At 44.4% G+C, this 17,620-nt stretch overlaps 1 protein-coding gene and 1 non-coding gene across 4 annotated transcripts in view; one reads left to right on the top strand and one right to left on the bottom strand.

Moving 5' to 3' along the window:
* The window catches only part of Ccdc91 (coiled-coil domain containing 91), a 180,591-nt gene that overhangs the window by 23,210 nt on the left and 139,761 nt on the right, over nt 1-17,620 (top strand). The window contains exons 2-3 of one of the 3 annotated variants that reach the window (XM_087903943.1): nt 14,851-14,894; nt 17,490-17,568. In XM_087903943.1, coding sequence (XP_087760069.1) covers nt 14,865-14,894; nt 17,490-17,568 — 109 coding nt within the window. In that variant the 5' untranslated portion in view covers nt 14,851-14,864. Of the gene's footprint in view, nt 1-14,844; nt 14,895-17,467; nt 17,569-17,620 lie in introns of those variants that run through there. The other 2 variants (XM_087903944.1, XM_087903942.1) reach the window with 2 other exon arrangements.
* Nucleotides 9,067-9,168, bottom strand: LOC125399531 (U6 spliceosomal RNA). The gene has a single exon (XR_007231694.3). It is a non-coding gene; the product is annotated as a U6 spliceosomal RNA (small nuclear RNA).

Raw genomic sequence — 17,620 nt, 5'->3', positions numbered from 1 at the left:
TAGCAGCCTTATTTGTCATAGCCAGAACCTGGAAACAACCTAAATGTCCCTCGACCGAAGAATTGATAAGGAAAATGTGGTATTTATACAATGGAGTACTACACAGCAGAAAAAAAGACAGCTTGAATTTTGCAGGAAAATGGATGGAGCTAGAAAACATTATTTTGAGTGAGGTAACCCAGACCCAGAAAGGCAATTATCACATGTACTCACTCATGGGTGATTTTAAACATACAGCAAAGAAAGCCAGTCTACAAACCACAATCTCAGAGAACTTAGACAACAATGAGGACACCAAGAGAGACATACATAGATATAATCTACATGGGAAGTAGAACGTAGAAAAAGACAAGATCTCCTGAGTAAATTGGGAGCATGGGAACCTTCGGGGAGAATTGAAGGCAGAAGGGAGAGGCAGGGAGGGGAGCAGAGAAAAATGTAGAGCTCAATAAATATCAATAAAAAAGTATAAAAAAATAAAAGACACCATTTCTTCCCAAATCATCAGCTCACTTCTACAGTTTTCCCCTTCATGAACCCCCTAATTTTTGAGTCTTAACATTTATTTATATGTCATAAAACCTGTGTGAATATGTCTTGTTGAATTCTGATAAACTTGCCTCATAAAAACATTACCGTATTCTAGAACATTCTTTTCTTTATTTCCTTTATAGTGTATCTTGGCTGTCATCCTTCCCCTCTTCCTGTTTTGTATGGATTAGTTTGGTCTCTATGACAGTTGGATTCATGAACTTGTACAGTGTGCCTTTTAATTGGCTTAATTTGCCGACATGCCTTTCATGGTCATGAAAACTGTCTGTGATCAGACTGGTGGCATCCATACTCCCTGTGGACGAGAGGTCCCAGCCGGCGTCCACATCTCCAGAATAACAGTGCTTCAGCAGGACACGTGACCTCACCATGCATGTTTTTCTAGTTGTGTCCATCTATCCGTCAGGTGCAGTTCATGTGTGTTTTCTAGTTGTGTCCATCTATCCGTCAGGTGCACATGCATGAACATGTGCAGTTCAAAGGGAAAATAAGGTCTTGTTTCATTTATTTTGCTGCAAAGGTGAATTTGATCTATCAGACTCTTAGAGATCATCTTTCAGGTTTGGAAGGAAGAAACCTCTATTCTCACATCAGGGTCAGGTTTCCATCCCTTATTGTGAAGGGTTTGTGGAGAGGGGTCACTGTCAGTTGATGTTAGAGCCTTTGGGATGGGTCATCTCTGGCCATGGCCATCCATCACCAGTCTCATCATGAACTGTGACCCTGAATTCTGGGGGGATCATCCCCAGTCTCATGAACTGTGACCCTGAATTCAGGGGTCATCCCCAGTCTCATCATGAACTGTGACCCAGAGTTCAGGGGTCATCCCCAGGCTCATCATGAACTGTGACTCTGAGTTCAGGAGGTCATTTCCATTCTCACCATGAATTGTGACCCTCAGTTCAGGGGGTCATCTCCAGTCTCATCATGAACTGTGACCCTGAATTCGGGGGGGGGATCATCTCCAGTCTCATGAACTGTGACCCTGAGTTCAGGGGGTCATCCCCAGTCTCAGCATGAACTGTGAGCCTCAGTTCAGGGGTTCATCCCCAGTCTCAGCATGAACTGTGACCTTCATGCGGACTTATGCCAGGTACATATGGCTCAGTTCTTCCTGCCATCTCTCTTTCTAAGAATTGTGGTAAAATATTCATAGCACAGAGCTGATGGTTTTCAGGTTCTGAGGCGCACACTCCGTTGGGAGTAAGTGCTGTGGTACTGCTGTCTCGGCCATCCGTCTGTAGAGCTTACCTTGTGAACAGAACTTCACTTCTTAATTTAAAAGCATCTTACAAAGTGGGTACAAGCCCTTTTGTCTGACATTTAGACCCAGTAGTTTAGTTTATGTAGCTTTAGGGTAGAGTAGGTGGTCATGAAAATAGCATGCGTGTGACTGAAAACATTTATATTCTACTCTTTGGATTTTGGGCCCAAATCTTTTAGCAGAGGATAGAAGGCAGATTGGAATTTCTCCCCCTTCCTTCCACCTTCTTGCCTCCATTTCCTTTTCTGTTTCCTGGTACTGAGGATGAACCATGGGCACTGTGCTAGCCTGCTAGGCAACCATCTCCAGAAGCCGCATCTCCAGCTACTGCAGACTTTTGACATCTTTCAATATGTATGGGGTTTGTGCCGTGCTTAGAGGCTAGGGATATATAAATCAAGGGACCTTGATTTATTTATTTCACTAATCAGTATCAGTAGAATGTAATTACCGATGGCAGTGGTTGTATTTTAAATACAACAGTAATGAAAATGCTCTCTTGTGATTGGTACTGGCACCTGCTTCCATGACACTGCCAAGAGGAATTGCTTTCAGATGTGAATTCCACTATAACCAAAAGAGATCCTTCTCTCTAGGCAAAGAATGGTGTTTCCAGTGACTTGTAAAACATTGTTATTGGAAATGACTCATTAAATTTCTTATGTATTTTTATTCTATTACATGATTCATAGAAATAAAATTATTTTTTCTAGCCATTGCCTTTGTTCCCATTTTGTATATTTTATATTTGAAGATAGAGGTGTTTCATGGGAAAGTTTTGCTTTATTTTATATAAAATATAAAATTATATATATTTCCATATAGACACATATAAATATATAATGTATTTATATATAAAATATATAAGATATAAATTCTCTGAGTGGCTGTGTAAAATTAAAATTTTTATTGTCAGGAACCTAGCGGTAGGAACTGAAGTAGAGGCCATGGAGAATTGCTGTTTAGTGACTTTCTCCCAGGCTTTCTCAGCAACTTCCTAGACAACCCAGGACTACGTTCCCAAGGGTAGCATCGTCATGGACATGACCCTCCACATCAATCATTGATCAAGAAAGCCTCCACAGGTTTGCACACGGGCCATCCTCATGTCTTCCCAGATGACCTGAGGGTTTTTTTTGTTTGACAAAATCTAATCAATGTAACTTTGAAGAGAGTGAGATGGGGGCCATCTGCCTTTTCTATACATGAACATGTAGAGACTCAATTTGAGAGAATCAAACACATACAGATACACACTCACTCCCTGTCTGGACCTCAGATTGCATTGCTGTCTTATAGCGCACCATTTCCACTTGGAAAGACCCAATAAAAACAACATGCTGAATGCAGCAGATCATATGTACATTCCTTGGGTGAGAGGCCTTAGCGACTCTGGTAAGCAAGCCATGGAAAAAGAAAGGTATTTGTATGGAACTTAACTTTGGGGTGAGAAATACAAATAGCGCATCAATAAAGATACTTTCAATGTCGAGAATAGACAGGAAGGAAACAGCAACAGAGAACGTGAACAAGAACACAGAGAAGCAAGCCTACAAGTCCAGCAATGGGAAAGACGTAAAGACATCAGGCTTACCAGTGACTGGTACAGATAGCCAGAGAGGGAGGCGGGGAGGAAGAGGAGGGAGCAGTAATGTTTTAGTGGCAGAAACTGAGGAGGAAGGGTATTTTTATATTTTGCTGTTGGAAATGTGGATTAGTTGAGGCTTTTTGGAAAGTGATATGACACTAGCTATAAAAATTAAAAATACATAAGCCAGTTGATCTGAGACTTCATTTATGGGTGTCCAGCCCGTTACTCAGCATGGAAGGGCTTCTGTCTGCAGTAACGTAACTGAACACACAGTCTGTGTGTAGGGAGTTGTCAAGTACAGAGGTTTACATCCTAGGTTCACATAGTGCCTTCTTAGTTGTCTATGTAAAGAACACATTTTCCTGCAGGAGTGGCTGTGAGAGAAAAATGTAAGATGATGAAAAAGGTGTGTGACACGTGTGTTTGTGTGTGATTTTGGAGTTATACTGTGCATACATTTCTGTTTTCTTCTCCTCCCTCCAAAACCTCCCTTGTATTATTCCTCCACTCTATTTCAAATTCAGTCTCTTCTTTCGTCAATTATTATTGCATGCATTCACATGTGCACACATCCACACACACACACACGCACACACTGCATGCATTCACATGTGCCCACATCCACAGACACACACACACACACACACACTGCATGCATTTACACATGTGCGCATCCACAGACACACACACACACTTATGCATGCATTCACATGCGTGCACGCACATGCTAGCACTCCCAACCACACACACACACGTGCGCGCGTGCACACACACGCTACTCACGTTTTGAGTGCTGACTGACTGGCCCTGCATGACCACTGTGCCCACCTCTCCTGCTCCCAGCTCTTAGCTCTGATTTTAAAGTCCAAGTGAACATTGATACATTTGAAAGGATTTAAAAGCTGTGTGATAACAAAGTTTAGCTCCTTTGGAAACTTAATCACATGATCTGTCAGGCAGCCTATGATTTTTGGGTTAATTGCTCAGTATCTGGGAGTTTACATTAAATTTATAACCTAAAAGGAGAAAACAAAACTAATGTGTGAAGACATATTTAATAATTGACTCAAAACTAAATTTGCATACCGATGGAGTATTGGTCAGTAATAGAGCCATGACAATGCCGTTGTAAGGTCATTAGAAACTTAACCCTGTATTCTGTAATGCAGTGGACGTATGTGAAGTCGGGATGTGTTTCTGTGTGCTGGACGGAGATGGTAGGATGCAGACAGAAAAGGCAGGGTTATGGTGAAGGGCTTCTGCATTGTTTTGGCAATAAAATTGAAGAAAGAATTGGCAACGTTTGAGAACAAAATTTAGAAAACTCTAATATGTAGGCCTACAGCTCTACACTCCGCATTCTTCTTAAGGGGAGAATGTGGTAAGACAGTTCTGTAATTATGTCTCAGGTGTGTGCAGGGTTTGTCTTTGGGTTCGAGTCTTTCTCTGGGCTGGTTAGACTAAGAGTTTGCTTCTTAAGTCCAGGTGTTCGGACAAAGCACTCAGTTCTAAGGCAGTTTAGCTATGCCATTTGTTCAGTCATTTGAAAGTAATGTTTTTACTCTTGAAATCCACACAGATATGTGAGGACTACATAACAGAACTGTTTCTGGAGAGCGATCCTCAGGTCCTGTCTGGGGAGGTCTGCATGGCTCACGTTCCGCGTGCTGTGCCCTTTGGGTTCCCGTACTGTGTTTTATTCCTGTCCTGCTAGGGCGGTGAGAGCGTCAGTGTTTATTTTGTTGGGTTGTCTGGCTTTCCTTGGTTTGTAGTTTGTTAATAATTAATCTTGAGACGTTTTTGGCCATCTTTCTTTCAGCTATTTCTTCATCCCATTGTCAGTGCCTTCTCTTTTTGGAATTTTAATTATAGCACGGTTGATTTTTCTGGCAGCGTCCAGTAGTCCAGGAATGGATGCTTTGCTTTTTCCTTTCTGCTCTTTAAATACCGTGTGTGTGTGTGTGTGTGTGTGTGTGTGTGTGTGTGTGTGTGTGAATTCTGATCCGCCTCGTTGCTGTCTTTACTTTTCTTCCTCTTTTACAAGCCTCGCCGGTAGTTCCATAAACACCTTTCTTACACTATGGTTTTTGAAACACTGACGTTTTCCACTTTACTTTTTCTTACAGTTTTCTTCTGCCTCTTATAACCCTTATGCACTTATCTGTCTTTCCATTGTGTTTTTAAATTGGTTCCATTAAAAATGTTTTGGGTGTTGACGAGAATACTGAATACTTAGCAGGTAAAGGTGCTTGCTCCTGAGTTTGATCCCTGGAACCTACCTGGTGGAAGGGGAAAACCAGCTCCTGTAACATTTCCTCTGACCCCACACTCTTGCTGTGATACCCATGTGTGCATGTGTACACACACACATGCACATATGCACACATACGGACATGTGCACACATATACACACATATACACATGCACTCATACATACCACCTCTGTCTCTGTCTCTGTCTCTGTCTGTCTCTCTCTCTCTCACACACACACACACAGAATGTAAAAACCGAGTCCTCCTTCACTATTGTATCCATCCACTCTCTGGGTCTGCCTCATCACTTTAATTCTGAACGTTTTTCGTTATTGTTGGTCTTATAGTTTGTGTCCATTACTCTTTTACTTCTTTTGCTGTTTGTGTGGGAAGTTTTGCCTGCATGCATGTTTGCACACCACTCTGTGTGTGGGAAGTTTTGCCTGCATGCATGTTTGCACACCACTCTGTGCAGTGCCTGTGCACGCCAGAAGAGGGTGTAGATTGCTGGGAACTGGAGGCACAGGCAGTTGTGAGCCACCTTGTGAATGGGTGCTGGGATCTGACTCTGGATTTTGCAGAAGCAGCTCGTGCTCTAACCACTGAGCAACCTCCAGCCTAGCCCAGCCCGCTACTGGTTTTTAATGATTGAGATAATTTATGGCATGAAATGGCATACCTTTTTTTTTTACTCCAGATGACTGGCGTTTCTAAAATAGACTAAATGAGTTTGTTGGAGAAATACAGCCACGGCACTAAACCTTGCTCACACACATCTGACTTTATAATCCCACTACTCCAACAGTCTGACCTCATAATCCCTCTACCCCCAACAATCTGACTTCATAATCCCTCTACCCCAACAATCTGACTTCATAATCCCTCTACCCCCAACAATCTGACTTCATAATCCCTCTACCCCAACAATCTGACTTCATAATCCCTCTACCCCAACAATCTGACTTCATAATCCCTCTACCCCAACAATCTGACCTCATAATCCTTCTACCTCCAACACATCTGACCTCATAATCCCTGTACCCCAACACATCTGACCTCATAATCCCTGTACCCCAACACATCTGACCTCATAATCCCTCTACTCCCAACAATCTGATCTCATATTCCCTGTACCCCAACAATCTGATCTCATAATCCCTGTACCCCAACAATCTGCCCTTATAATCCCTCTACTCCCAACAGTCTGATCTCATAATTACTTCCCGTTGTTTGTTTGTTTTCCAGGAAAAACCTAGAATTTATCTCCTCCCTAACTTGGTAGAACCCAGATGCTGTTGGCTCTGCCCAATTACTGTGGCTAAGATTTCAACTCACCTTTGTGAATTAAATTAGATAAAAAAGAAAACAGACCCATAGGATGTAAAAGATTGAAGTAACATATTGCTCAATGTATATAAAATCTAAAGAATGAACAATAAAAAAAATGAGACATTAAAAGTGCTAGCAGGAATAATGTTAATGACTGTATACCAACTGTTTAAAATAGGTTTTCTAAAAAAATATTACTTACAAAAACTTCTGGAGAAATTACAAGTCTGAATCGTCCCATAATTATGAGAAACTGAATCTTCCCACAAAACTAGCAACAGGCCCAGAAGATTTGCTCAGCAATTTATTATTTTTTTCTTCCAAAATTCTAAGAAATAGATTATTCCATTCTGATGCAACCTTTTAATTACAGAAAAAAGGAACAATTTATACACAGTTCTGAGAGCCCAACTCCAACCTGATCTCAGTCAGATGAAGATACCATAAGAGAGGGGGCTAGCCCAGCTCCAGCCTGATCTCAGTCAGGTGGTGATGCCGTGAGAGAGGGGGCTAGCCCAGCTCCAGCCTGATCTCAGTCAGGTGGTGATGCTGTGAGAGAGGGGGCTAGCCCAGCTCCAGCCTGATCTCAGTCAGGTGGTGATGCTGTGAGAGAGGGGACGATGGAGTTCCTTCCTGCTTCTGTGTAGTCTAGAGAGTCCAGCTCAGCCTGACGACATCTCAGTCTGATGCAGATACTGTGTGTGTGTGTGTGTGTGTGTGTGTGTGTGTGTGTGTGTAGGTGGGGCAGGGGCTGCAGTTGCTTCCCAGTTAAGTGCAGTCCAAAGGTCTTGGACAGTTCATTAGCAAATGAAGAGAACAGTCTCATTACCAGGTGGTTTATCCCAGGTGTGTCAGAACGTGTCATTCCATGACCCCAGACTCCTGAGCAACAGAAGGTTGCGAGAATTGTGTGACCATCTCACTCCATAGGCAGTGTGAATTCCTGATGATGATGTTCAGCAAATCACAGGAGGGAGAGGCCCCCTTTATCCTGTTAGGAGCCAGACTGTCGTCAGCATACTCGTCCCGACATGGGGAAATGGTAGAGGAGTCTCTGTAACCAGGAATGTAAACCCGACTTAATGTGTGGTATAAACGGCATTCATTCATTACCATGGATTCCAAGGGCAGGGAGTTGGCTGTCAAAAATGGTGTTCAGTCTCTCTCTCCCTTTATTTTAGTTCCTCAGCTGGGATGATTGGATCGCTGGAAGTTGAGTGGCAGGTGGGTGGGAATCACCTGAAATTATGTTCATTCATGTCTTGAGAGCTGATGCCAGTGGTTGGCAGTCAGTGGGAAAGCCACCCATGACTTCACCAGGGGTCTCTACATGGGCTCCTGTGCCCTCTCTGCACCCAAACACATGCCAGAGGACACTGTATTCCCCTACGTGGTAGTGCTTGACTGTCTTCCAGCTGTTTAGGGAGGTCCCATGTTCCCGGGGTCAGGAGAGAGGACCATGCTGACGTGCATGTGTAGAAGGACATATGTGTTAGTCTTCAGCAAGTAAGACCTGTCACGTGGCATCATGCGTGTAGTGCAGCAGTGGATAGCATGACCTGTGCACAGGGACAAGAGGAACAGAACCTGAGGAGTGGGAACTGCAACAGAGGAAGCAAGCTTGCTGTTTGGAGAAAAAATAATCAACTGGCATATAAAATTAGCATAAAAATATACAGATAAATTATTACAAACTAGAGCATACCAAGGAAAGATAGATGTAAGACATAGTTAGACCGGGGCATTGACATTCAACAGCAGCACTAGACTTGTAGAGCATCAGGGTTAACTGTCACAGGAGATGGACAAGAGTTCCGTAAGGAAAACAACAAACTTCACTGATAAGCTATGTGTACTTTAGTGACATGTGCCAGAATTCGGGCAGGACTGCTTTGTGTTGTACGGATGTCATTCCATCAGAATAATTCTGCAGCTAGAAATAGACACTCATATTCATAGATCTGTTTGCTCCAAAATAAATCATAGGTGAAAGTGTCTGTCCTGCAAGCTGCTCCCAAGTAACCACTCAGAGTTTCTTATTAATTATAAATGCTCAGTCAATAGCTCAGGCTTATTACTAACTAGTTCCTTTTGTCTTTTCTTTCTTTTTTTTTTTTGCATAGGGACCATGCTAATCTTCTTTGTTCCAATTTTAGTATATGTGCTGCCGAAGCGAGCACTACTAACTAGCTCTTGTTAATCCGTGTGTTGCCCTGAGCTTTTGGCATTTACATCTCTGGCATGCCGTGCTTCCTCTCTGGCTGGCTGGCGATTCTTCTTACTCACTTCTTCTCCTTCCCAGAATTCTCCTAGTCTGACTCTCCTGCCCAGCTATAGGCCAGTCAGCTCTTTATTAACCAGTGAGAGTAATTTGTACATCATTTTCCAGTTGGGCAGTGATTGCCTTAGGCGCTCTTGCCCATGGTCAGCAGAAGGTCTTCTGAGACATCAGGAGCCCACACGTCTTCTCTAAAGGGTCTTTCTCTGTTAGGCTTCCTGGTTGTCTCCTTTTGAGCAGCACTGATGTCAGAGATGTAGTTTGTATGTGAATATTTGCAATGTGGGAACTTGTAGCAGAGGAACATAAAAAAAAATCAGTTTCTTCACTGATAAAATGCTTTCATTGAGTAAAAGGCATTTACTTACCACTTTAGTTTCTAAAAGAAACAAACCTGCTTTGACTTTTTTGCTGAGCCTTTTGATGGAAATGCTAGGTAGATTGGATCATAACATTTTGCTTTTCTGCCCATAATTTAAAGTTGTACAAGGTGTTTGCCCGTGAGGCAGCCTCCGTCTTCCCTGCTTCCTTGAGCTGCCATGGTTCCCAGGGCCAGGTGCTTAGACAGGTGTATCCAAACTCCGTACTTATCATGGCTGTGTCTTGATCTGTCCATTGCAGCCTCCCCACGCTCCGCTCACTCTCTCTACTCTCCGTGGTGACTTTGGGGCCGTTGGCCACTCAGTGTCTAGGCATTGCAGTTAATGTGTTACTCAGTTCATTTCTCTTGTCCGGAATGTTGGTTTCTGTTTTCAGCTCACTAACACTTAACTTCGTAATGCAACCCTGAACTTCCCTGCCATGTTGAAAGCTCCCCTCCTGATGGGAAGCCATATGAGATGCTCTGCTAATTTCTTCTGCTTGCCCTGCTTCCCAGGAGCGTTCTGACTGGCTTTAGATGTTCCCGATATGGAGGCAATTTGAGGCAGTTTACCAGCCTCAGTCTGAGAGATGGTTTTTCCCAATCTCATGTTCTCTTTCTTGTCTTACACTCTTGGTTTCCACGATTGGTTTTTGTCTTTCTGTGTCACTGGGGAGTGAACCCAGAACCCAGTGCCTTGTGCATTCGAGGCAGGGTGTGGATATGACTTTCTTCTTTCCCGAGCTCAGTGAGTTATTGGTGTGACTGGTTACAGGATTCTGTGTGGTACATGGTTTTCCCTCTGAGTTTTAAAAACCCCTCACTGCTGCCTTCTGCCTTCCTGAAGCCTGCCTCATGCTCCCAAGGCCGTGGGATGCTCTGTGCATTGTGCAGAGTTCTGGTGTTTTGGTTTTTTTTTCTTGTTTTCTCACTTCCACTGTAGTTTTATAAAGGAAAATTTTCTTGAATTATTTTGCTGCTGTCTTCGTAGTTCTGTGTTCATTATAGAATTCCCAGTGATTAGATATAGCATGGCCTGGACTGAAAGGTTTTTATGTTTTACTCATTTTCCATTTTTCTCTTATGTGCTTCATTTTAAGGGAGTCTCCCTTTATTTTCCATTTCACAGTTCTTCATTTCTACCATCATAATTTAAATTTCCAAGACCTTCCAGTCTCAGTTCCTCCTTTCCGCTCTCCTTTCTTCCCTCGCACACTTCGGAGGCCCCGTTCTCGTGTCCCTGGTGTCATTCCTTCTGCCTCACTCCTGTTGACAGCTCTCAGAGGATACGGTGTGTGCTCGAGAACCTGCTCGCTCTTCCGCCATTTGTCTGTGGTTGTCTGGTCTCTGTGTCCATGTTGTTGCTCCCATCTCCGGTTGTCCTTGATGGAGGCACTGAGAGTGAGTGTGTAAAATCTTAGGGATGGGCTCCTATTCCAACTCTCTCTTTCTGTTTTAGCTTATTCAGTCTCTTCAGTGACCCCTGTAGTGACAAGAATATTGAAGTTACATGTCCACTGTAACATAGTGCTTGTCGGCCCTGGGATGTGAACCTCAGCAGCGAGACACCATCCTTGCTTCCTTTCAGTGTTTCTGCTGGTCTGTCCTTCGTGGAAGTCAGGAGCTAAGGGTTTCTCTAGGTCTGATAAACTCTGGTAAATGTCTGGGTAGTGTTCGTCAGCAGCTCTCGCTCTCCTGACCACGCCCTCCAGTGCAGCAGGTGGTGGGGTAAACCTGTGTCCTGCTGGGGGAGGAGCTGCAAGTGACTGGCTCTCTGGATTTTGAGAGGGGATTGAGGTGCAGCCTGACTCTGGTTGGATTTTGAGTCTCCCCTGTAAGCAGCTGCTAGTTGCCCATTCTTGAGCCTTCTGTGGCCAGCATGAGGGAAATGGAGCTGGGCCTCCTCTCCTCACGGGTGCCAGTGCCTCTTCCCACCGCTGCTGTGGGTACCAGTGCCTCTTCCCACCGCTGCTGTGGGTGCCAGTGTCTCTTCCTCACCGCAGCTTCACGGGTGCCAGCGCCTCTTCCCCACAGCTGCTTCCCGGGTGCCAATGCCTCTTGTCATTTATCTTATTTGTCTTTAAACCTTGTTTGTATTGAGGAGAAAACACGAGCATTTTAATGTAACTTTTTTTTTTTGTCATTTTAAAGAAGATTTTTCAGCGGAAACTTGGATAAAATGTAATTTTTAAATGTTCTATTTAAAATCTCTGTCCAGTCCATTTTGTCTTAAGGGTCCCCTGATATAGTCTCAGCTAGATAGATCCTCTCTGAAGTCATCTCCCCCATCCTGGGCCATTTTCATTGTTTATAGTGCCTTTCCTTGGACCTGTGCCTTCTTCCACCACGCCAGCTTCTCAGAGACCTCGGCTGACATCTGTGTGGTGGCTCCAAAGGGCGTGTTATGCCGTCCGTGTATGTGTTTTACTTTCTGCTCTGTTTTTCTCAAGCCATTCTTTGAAAGTACCATCAGTCTAATAAATACTGAGGATGACAGAATGGAGAATTAAATAAAGCAACAGGCAACGTTAATTTGCATATAGTGAGTTCTGAGATTGTTGAACCTAGATATTATAAAGACCTTTAGTCTTGGTCCCTGAACTAACTATCGTAGCTTTGAATTAGAGTCTCATCACTCAGTGACTTAGGTGTCCTTTGGTGCTGGGATATCTTGGGGCTCATTGCTGTTCTAATGGCAATAACACAAAAATAGCAGAAATGCTTTACAAAGCCTTATCACTGTATGCATAGATAGAACTGAGGCTTGTGACAGAATCCACAAAGAACCTCTACTATTTCCTCCCTAGAAATTATTTCTTAAGCCAGGTGGTGGTGGCACACACCTTTACTTCCAGCACTTGAGAGTCAGAGGCAGGAGGATCTCTGAGTTCGAGGTCAGCCTGGTCTACAAGAGCTAGTTCCAGAACAGGCTCTAAAGCTACAGAGAAGCGCTATCTCAACCCCAACCCTCCTCCCCCCAAAAATTACTTTTTAATCACTAATTTTTGAGCCAGGCTCTCTTGCTGAAGCCAGAGCTGGACAATTGAGGCGATTCTGGTGGCCACCTCGCTCCAGGGTTCCCTGTCTCTGCCTCCCAAGTGCTGAGATTACAGAAGGACTTTCACATCTGCTTAGTTTTTCTGTGAATTCTAGGGACCTAAACCACGGTGCATATACATGTGAGGCAAATGCCTTACCTACTTAGCTGTTTCTCTGACCCCTGTAAAATTGAGTTTTTAAAGCCAGTGCTATTGAGGTCAGACATGGTGGCTCACACCTTTAATCCCAGCTCTCAGGAGGCAGAGGCAGGCAGAGCTCTGTGAATTTGAAGACAGCCTGGTCTACAAAGCAAGTTCCAGGCCAGTTAGGGCTACATAGTGAGACTCTGTTTCTAAAAGACACACACACACACACACACACACACACACACACACACACACAAAATCAGCAGCAAAAAGCATCTGTTATCTTCCTTCTTTTACATATTCAAAAGGAAACTGTCATAGGGTTTGAATCTAAATTATTTGGAGAAAGGTTATGACTTTAAAATAGTGTCTCTGTAGCACCGTATCTTAAGCTATCTAGGACATATTTATTTACTTATAAATAAAATACGTGACTACTTTTTTGATGATATCGAAGAGGAACGCTGTCTTGTCTCATCCGGTATGTAGGAGTTGCTGGTAAGTGGTCACCATTCTGCTGTTTTGTACAGCTCAATCAGAATTTAGGAATCTGCCCCCTTACCACAGGCGAACACGCTGGATGCTTGTGTTGTTGGCTCCCTGGCACCCTTCCCATCCCGTGTCAGGATGTGCCTTGTGAAAACACAAGAACATTAACTCCGAGTACTCCAGTCTTTAGAAATGAGCACCCGAGTGCAGTGTTCACAGATGCTAAGGGGAGTTTGTGTTTGGCTCCGGAGGTTGTGGTACCCACGTGAAGGGGCGGCTGTGGTGTTTGCAGCTTAACTGTTAATTATTAGGGTGCCTGTCGTTTTCTCCCGTAGTTTCTTCTCCTCAGTAGAGACACGATTAATGCGACGTCGTTTCAGACTAACCGCCATCGACAGTTCTTAGAAGTCTGGTTTATATTTTCTAGGTGCTGCCTATAGACGGTTAGCTTGACTTTGGTGTCGGTCGGTGAGGCTGCGAGCCCACGGTGGCAGCATAGCTGTCCCCACTGTCTCAGCAGTTCCAGGAACCCAGTGCCATTTATAAAACTGTCTTATTTCCGTCCACGAACATTCTTTATACTTTCTACTTTTGTGAAATGAATTTGCTTGGCCTAGTGAAAACAATCTGTGATTAGCATATTTCTTTGTTGTGACTTTTTTAAGTGGGTGGAGTTTTCTTGATGGAGTTGTTGGTAAGTGTTTCTCAAGAAGCCCAGCATGGATGGAGCCAAAGCCTGCTGGGCTTCCCATGGTTCTTAAAGTCTGCCTCCTTCCTGCTGTGCGCCAGAGCCTAGGTGCTAAGCCCTGACCCTTGACCCCTCTGTAATGTATTGAGGAAGAAGCACAGCAGAGGCTCTATCTACTGCAGCTTCTCCCCCTGCCTCCGGAGTGAAGGTGTGAAGGATCCGGGGTGTTCTCGTGTTTTCTGCCTGGTCTCGTGAACACACGACTTGATTTACCTTGACCAGCCAGTAACTTGCTCCACATTTTTCCAGAAGTGCAAAGCAGTTTCAGCTAAAAATACACATATCAAATGCTCCAGAAGTCGTGGCCACAGCTCAAAAATGCTGATCAATTTTGAAAATCTAACTCAGCCTGGCCATGAAACCGAGGGAAGAACCTTTGTGGTGGGGACAGATTTCCAAAAGTTCACCACAGTCCTGTTGGTAACTGGGGTTTGTGCTGATGCTGCCAGACAGCTGAGGAGGAGATTCGGAAAGCAGGAAGCATTACTGATGGGGCCTAGCGCCACTTTGGGAAAAGCGAATTAAAATGTAAAAGAATATTTTTCCACTCCTGGAGTCTCAACAGAAAATGGCAAAATGCATGGTTACTGAAAAAGTTCCAGAAATTGCTAATTTTGCCAGAAAGTAAAAGCCAATTACCAGTTGTTTTTTTACGTGATTTAAAAATGCACACGTATAGTTTAAGAAAGCCTTTTGTGATCCAAATGAAACAGCTTTAATTCACAGCTCAGGAGTTGTGTTCCTGTCGGTCCCAGGGGTCCTTCCACGCAGGTGGCTGACTTCCGTTGCTCTGTGTTTCAGGTGCCGTGGGAAGAATGGACGATGACGATTTCGGCGGCTTTGAGGTGTGTGTCCTGTGACAGTAACCCGCTACAGAACCGCATTTACGTCCACTGTTTCCTGGTCTGTTCTCTGTGTGTGTGTGGCTGCTGCTGCGTGTATCAAGCGAGTGCCTGCAGCCCAGAGGACGACCACGTGTGTCTCTTCTTTGGTCCTGTCCACTATACTTTTTAAAGACAGGGTCTTTCACTGTCCTGGGACTTGTCAAGTAGGCTATGCTGGCTGCTTGGCTAGCAAGCCTCAGGATTGACTTTCCTAGCAGGGGGATTACAGATGCATGCACCATGCCCAGTGGTGTGGGGAAGAAATCCTCTTTCTGAGTTTGTAAGGCAAACAGTTGGTCAGCTGAGCTATTGTCCCTACCTTCATGAGCTACGCTTACTCTGAAGCAGAGGTTGGAGTCAGCCACCTGGACACCGAGATGGGTTCTTACTGAAGCGTTGATCTTGCCATGGTTTAAATCAGGGCAATTATTGTGGCCAGTGAGGCATCAGGAGGAGCTCAGGCTTCCAGCAGAGGACGGGGACTCAGCTGTCAGATCGCATCCACGCCCCATGAGAGCCTCCCTGCCACAGCCCTGCTCCCATCTGCAGTGATGGGAGACACCAGGGCCTCCAGGCTTGCCCCTCAGTGCTGTGCTGTGAGGTTACTCTCTCAGGTTTTGGTGGACGTTTGTAAGTCGGCGTTGTCAGCTGAACGTGTAGTGTCTTTTTCTTGGTCCTTCTCAATGTGTGTTCATTTTATTGGAATAGTTTATAACCCAGTTATTTTTTACAGAGCCAGTGTAGTCTTGCAGGAAAACCTCTGGATTAAGAGTCAAATGCCAGGGCTCAAGTCTTGGAACCTCCCACAGGAGGACTTTCTCTTCTTCCTTTCTAAAGTCGTTCACCTAGTTTGGACTTGGTAAAAAGAGAGCTGTACCAGTTAGTGTAACTAATGTGAATGGGAGAAGCGCGGGTTACTCGGGAAGGATAGTGTAACTAATGTGAATGGGAGAAGCGCGGGTTACTCGGGAAGGATAGTGTAACTAATGTGAATGGGAGAAGCGCGGGTCACTCAGGAAGGATAACGCGGTTCTTTTCAGCAGGAAGTCATTTTCCTTCTGCCTTTCAGAGCTGCCAGTGTGCAGGCAGGCAGTGTAGACATGTGTTCTCCATGTGCAGGTAGCAACTACTGTAGACACACATGTTCTCCATGTGTACACAATTACTATAGACACACATGTTCTCCATGTGCTACTACTACAGACACACATGTTCTCCATGTGCAGACAACTACTATAGACACACGTTCTCCATGTGCTACTACTATAGACACACATGTTCTCCATGTGCTACTACTATAGACACACATGTTCTCCATGTGCAGACAACTACTATAGTCACACATGTTCTCCATGTACAGACAACTACTATAGTCACACATGTTCTCCATGTACAGACAACTATATAGACACATATGTTCTCTATGTCCAGGCAGCCAATGTAGACATGTGTTTTGTATGTGCAGGCAGTCAGTGTAGACATACATGCATTCCATTTTTCATCCCAAACTGGTCTTTAAAAAATCTCACTTGAGTGTGTCATGTTCTTGTTTTAATAGTTTGTTGTTTGAATCTTAGTCATGTTAAATGGAACGTTTACAATTTGTTAGTTTTTCATTGATAGAGGACAAGGTGTGTTTCATACTATCATGTGGCTGCCTTGGTGCTTGGAAGCTATATTTAAGAGTCCCATCTGAGCATATCCTTGTGTCTGAACCGTAAGAGATCCATAGAAAAGCCAAAGTTGGTTGTTGCTTTCTCAAGGGACAACTGAACTCCGTGTCCCTTGGGTTTGTCAGTCTTGTCAACACAAGACCCAGCGTTAAACCAGCAGTTTCGTGTGCCGCTCCCCTGTGGCGGAGGGAGGGGCTTCTCGTCTGCACAGCTAGTGGACAGCACAGCCTAACCTCTGTCCCCCCCGCAGCCTGTGTCCTTGGCAACTCAGTGCAGACTAGGAACTAAAACGATGTCATCTTGCTTAATAGTTACCTGAGAAATTTTGGTGCTCTCTCTGTGAGCCTTGTCTTAAGTAGCTTGCCACCAAACAGGAGAGCCTGTGCACTGAAGAAGCTGGCTTTTGTGATTCTCTAGTGTTTAGTGCCTGAGAGACCCGAGTAGATTGTTCAAGAAGACAGACTCACCTGGTCTTTCAGATTAGTCTCTAATCTTATGCTAATTTAAATGATCTTTTTGCATCAAAGATTTGCACAATCTGTTTTTAAGTAAATTTTACGTGGTTGGATAAATGTGGTGAGTTAAATCAGAATAGGTGATGGAAAGTTCTCAGTGAAGACATCATGAAAGATACATGAAATGAACACGACATTGCCAGAAGGTTGTTGGGAAATGAGGAAAAGGGTCATTTACCTGGGACCTGGGACCTGGGCACTGTCGGCGCGGAGTAGTGCAGTGCTAGAGCAGGGAGGTGGTGGCAGTGGTGTTCAGAGAGTGTGCGTGGGTGGCCTGCTGCAGAAGCATGCCTGTGGGGTGGGTGTGTGACCGCTGTACAAAGTACAACCCTTTATGTCTTTTCAGGGGGCCTTGTCTTGTCTTACAGGCTGCAGAGACCTTTGATGGTGAACACAATGGAAACCAAGCAATGTCCCCTGCTGTCCCCTGGGCCACCTTTCCTGCAGGTACTACCTCCTGGTCACTGGATCCTTTTTTTTCCTGTAATTAAACTGATTT

The sequence above is a fragment of the Myodes glareolus genome, chromosome 3, assembly GCF_982192425.1.
Source record: "Myodes glareolus chromosome 3, mMyoGla1.1, whole genome shotgun sequence".
Classification (NCBI taxonomy): Eukaryota; Metazoa; Chordata; class Mammalia; order Rodentia; family Cricetidae; genus Myodes; species Myodes glareolus.
Note: the sequence above shows the minus strand (reverse complement) of the source record. Positions and strands in the feature narration are given on the sequence as shown.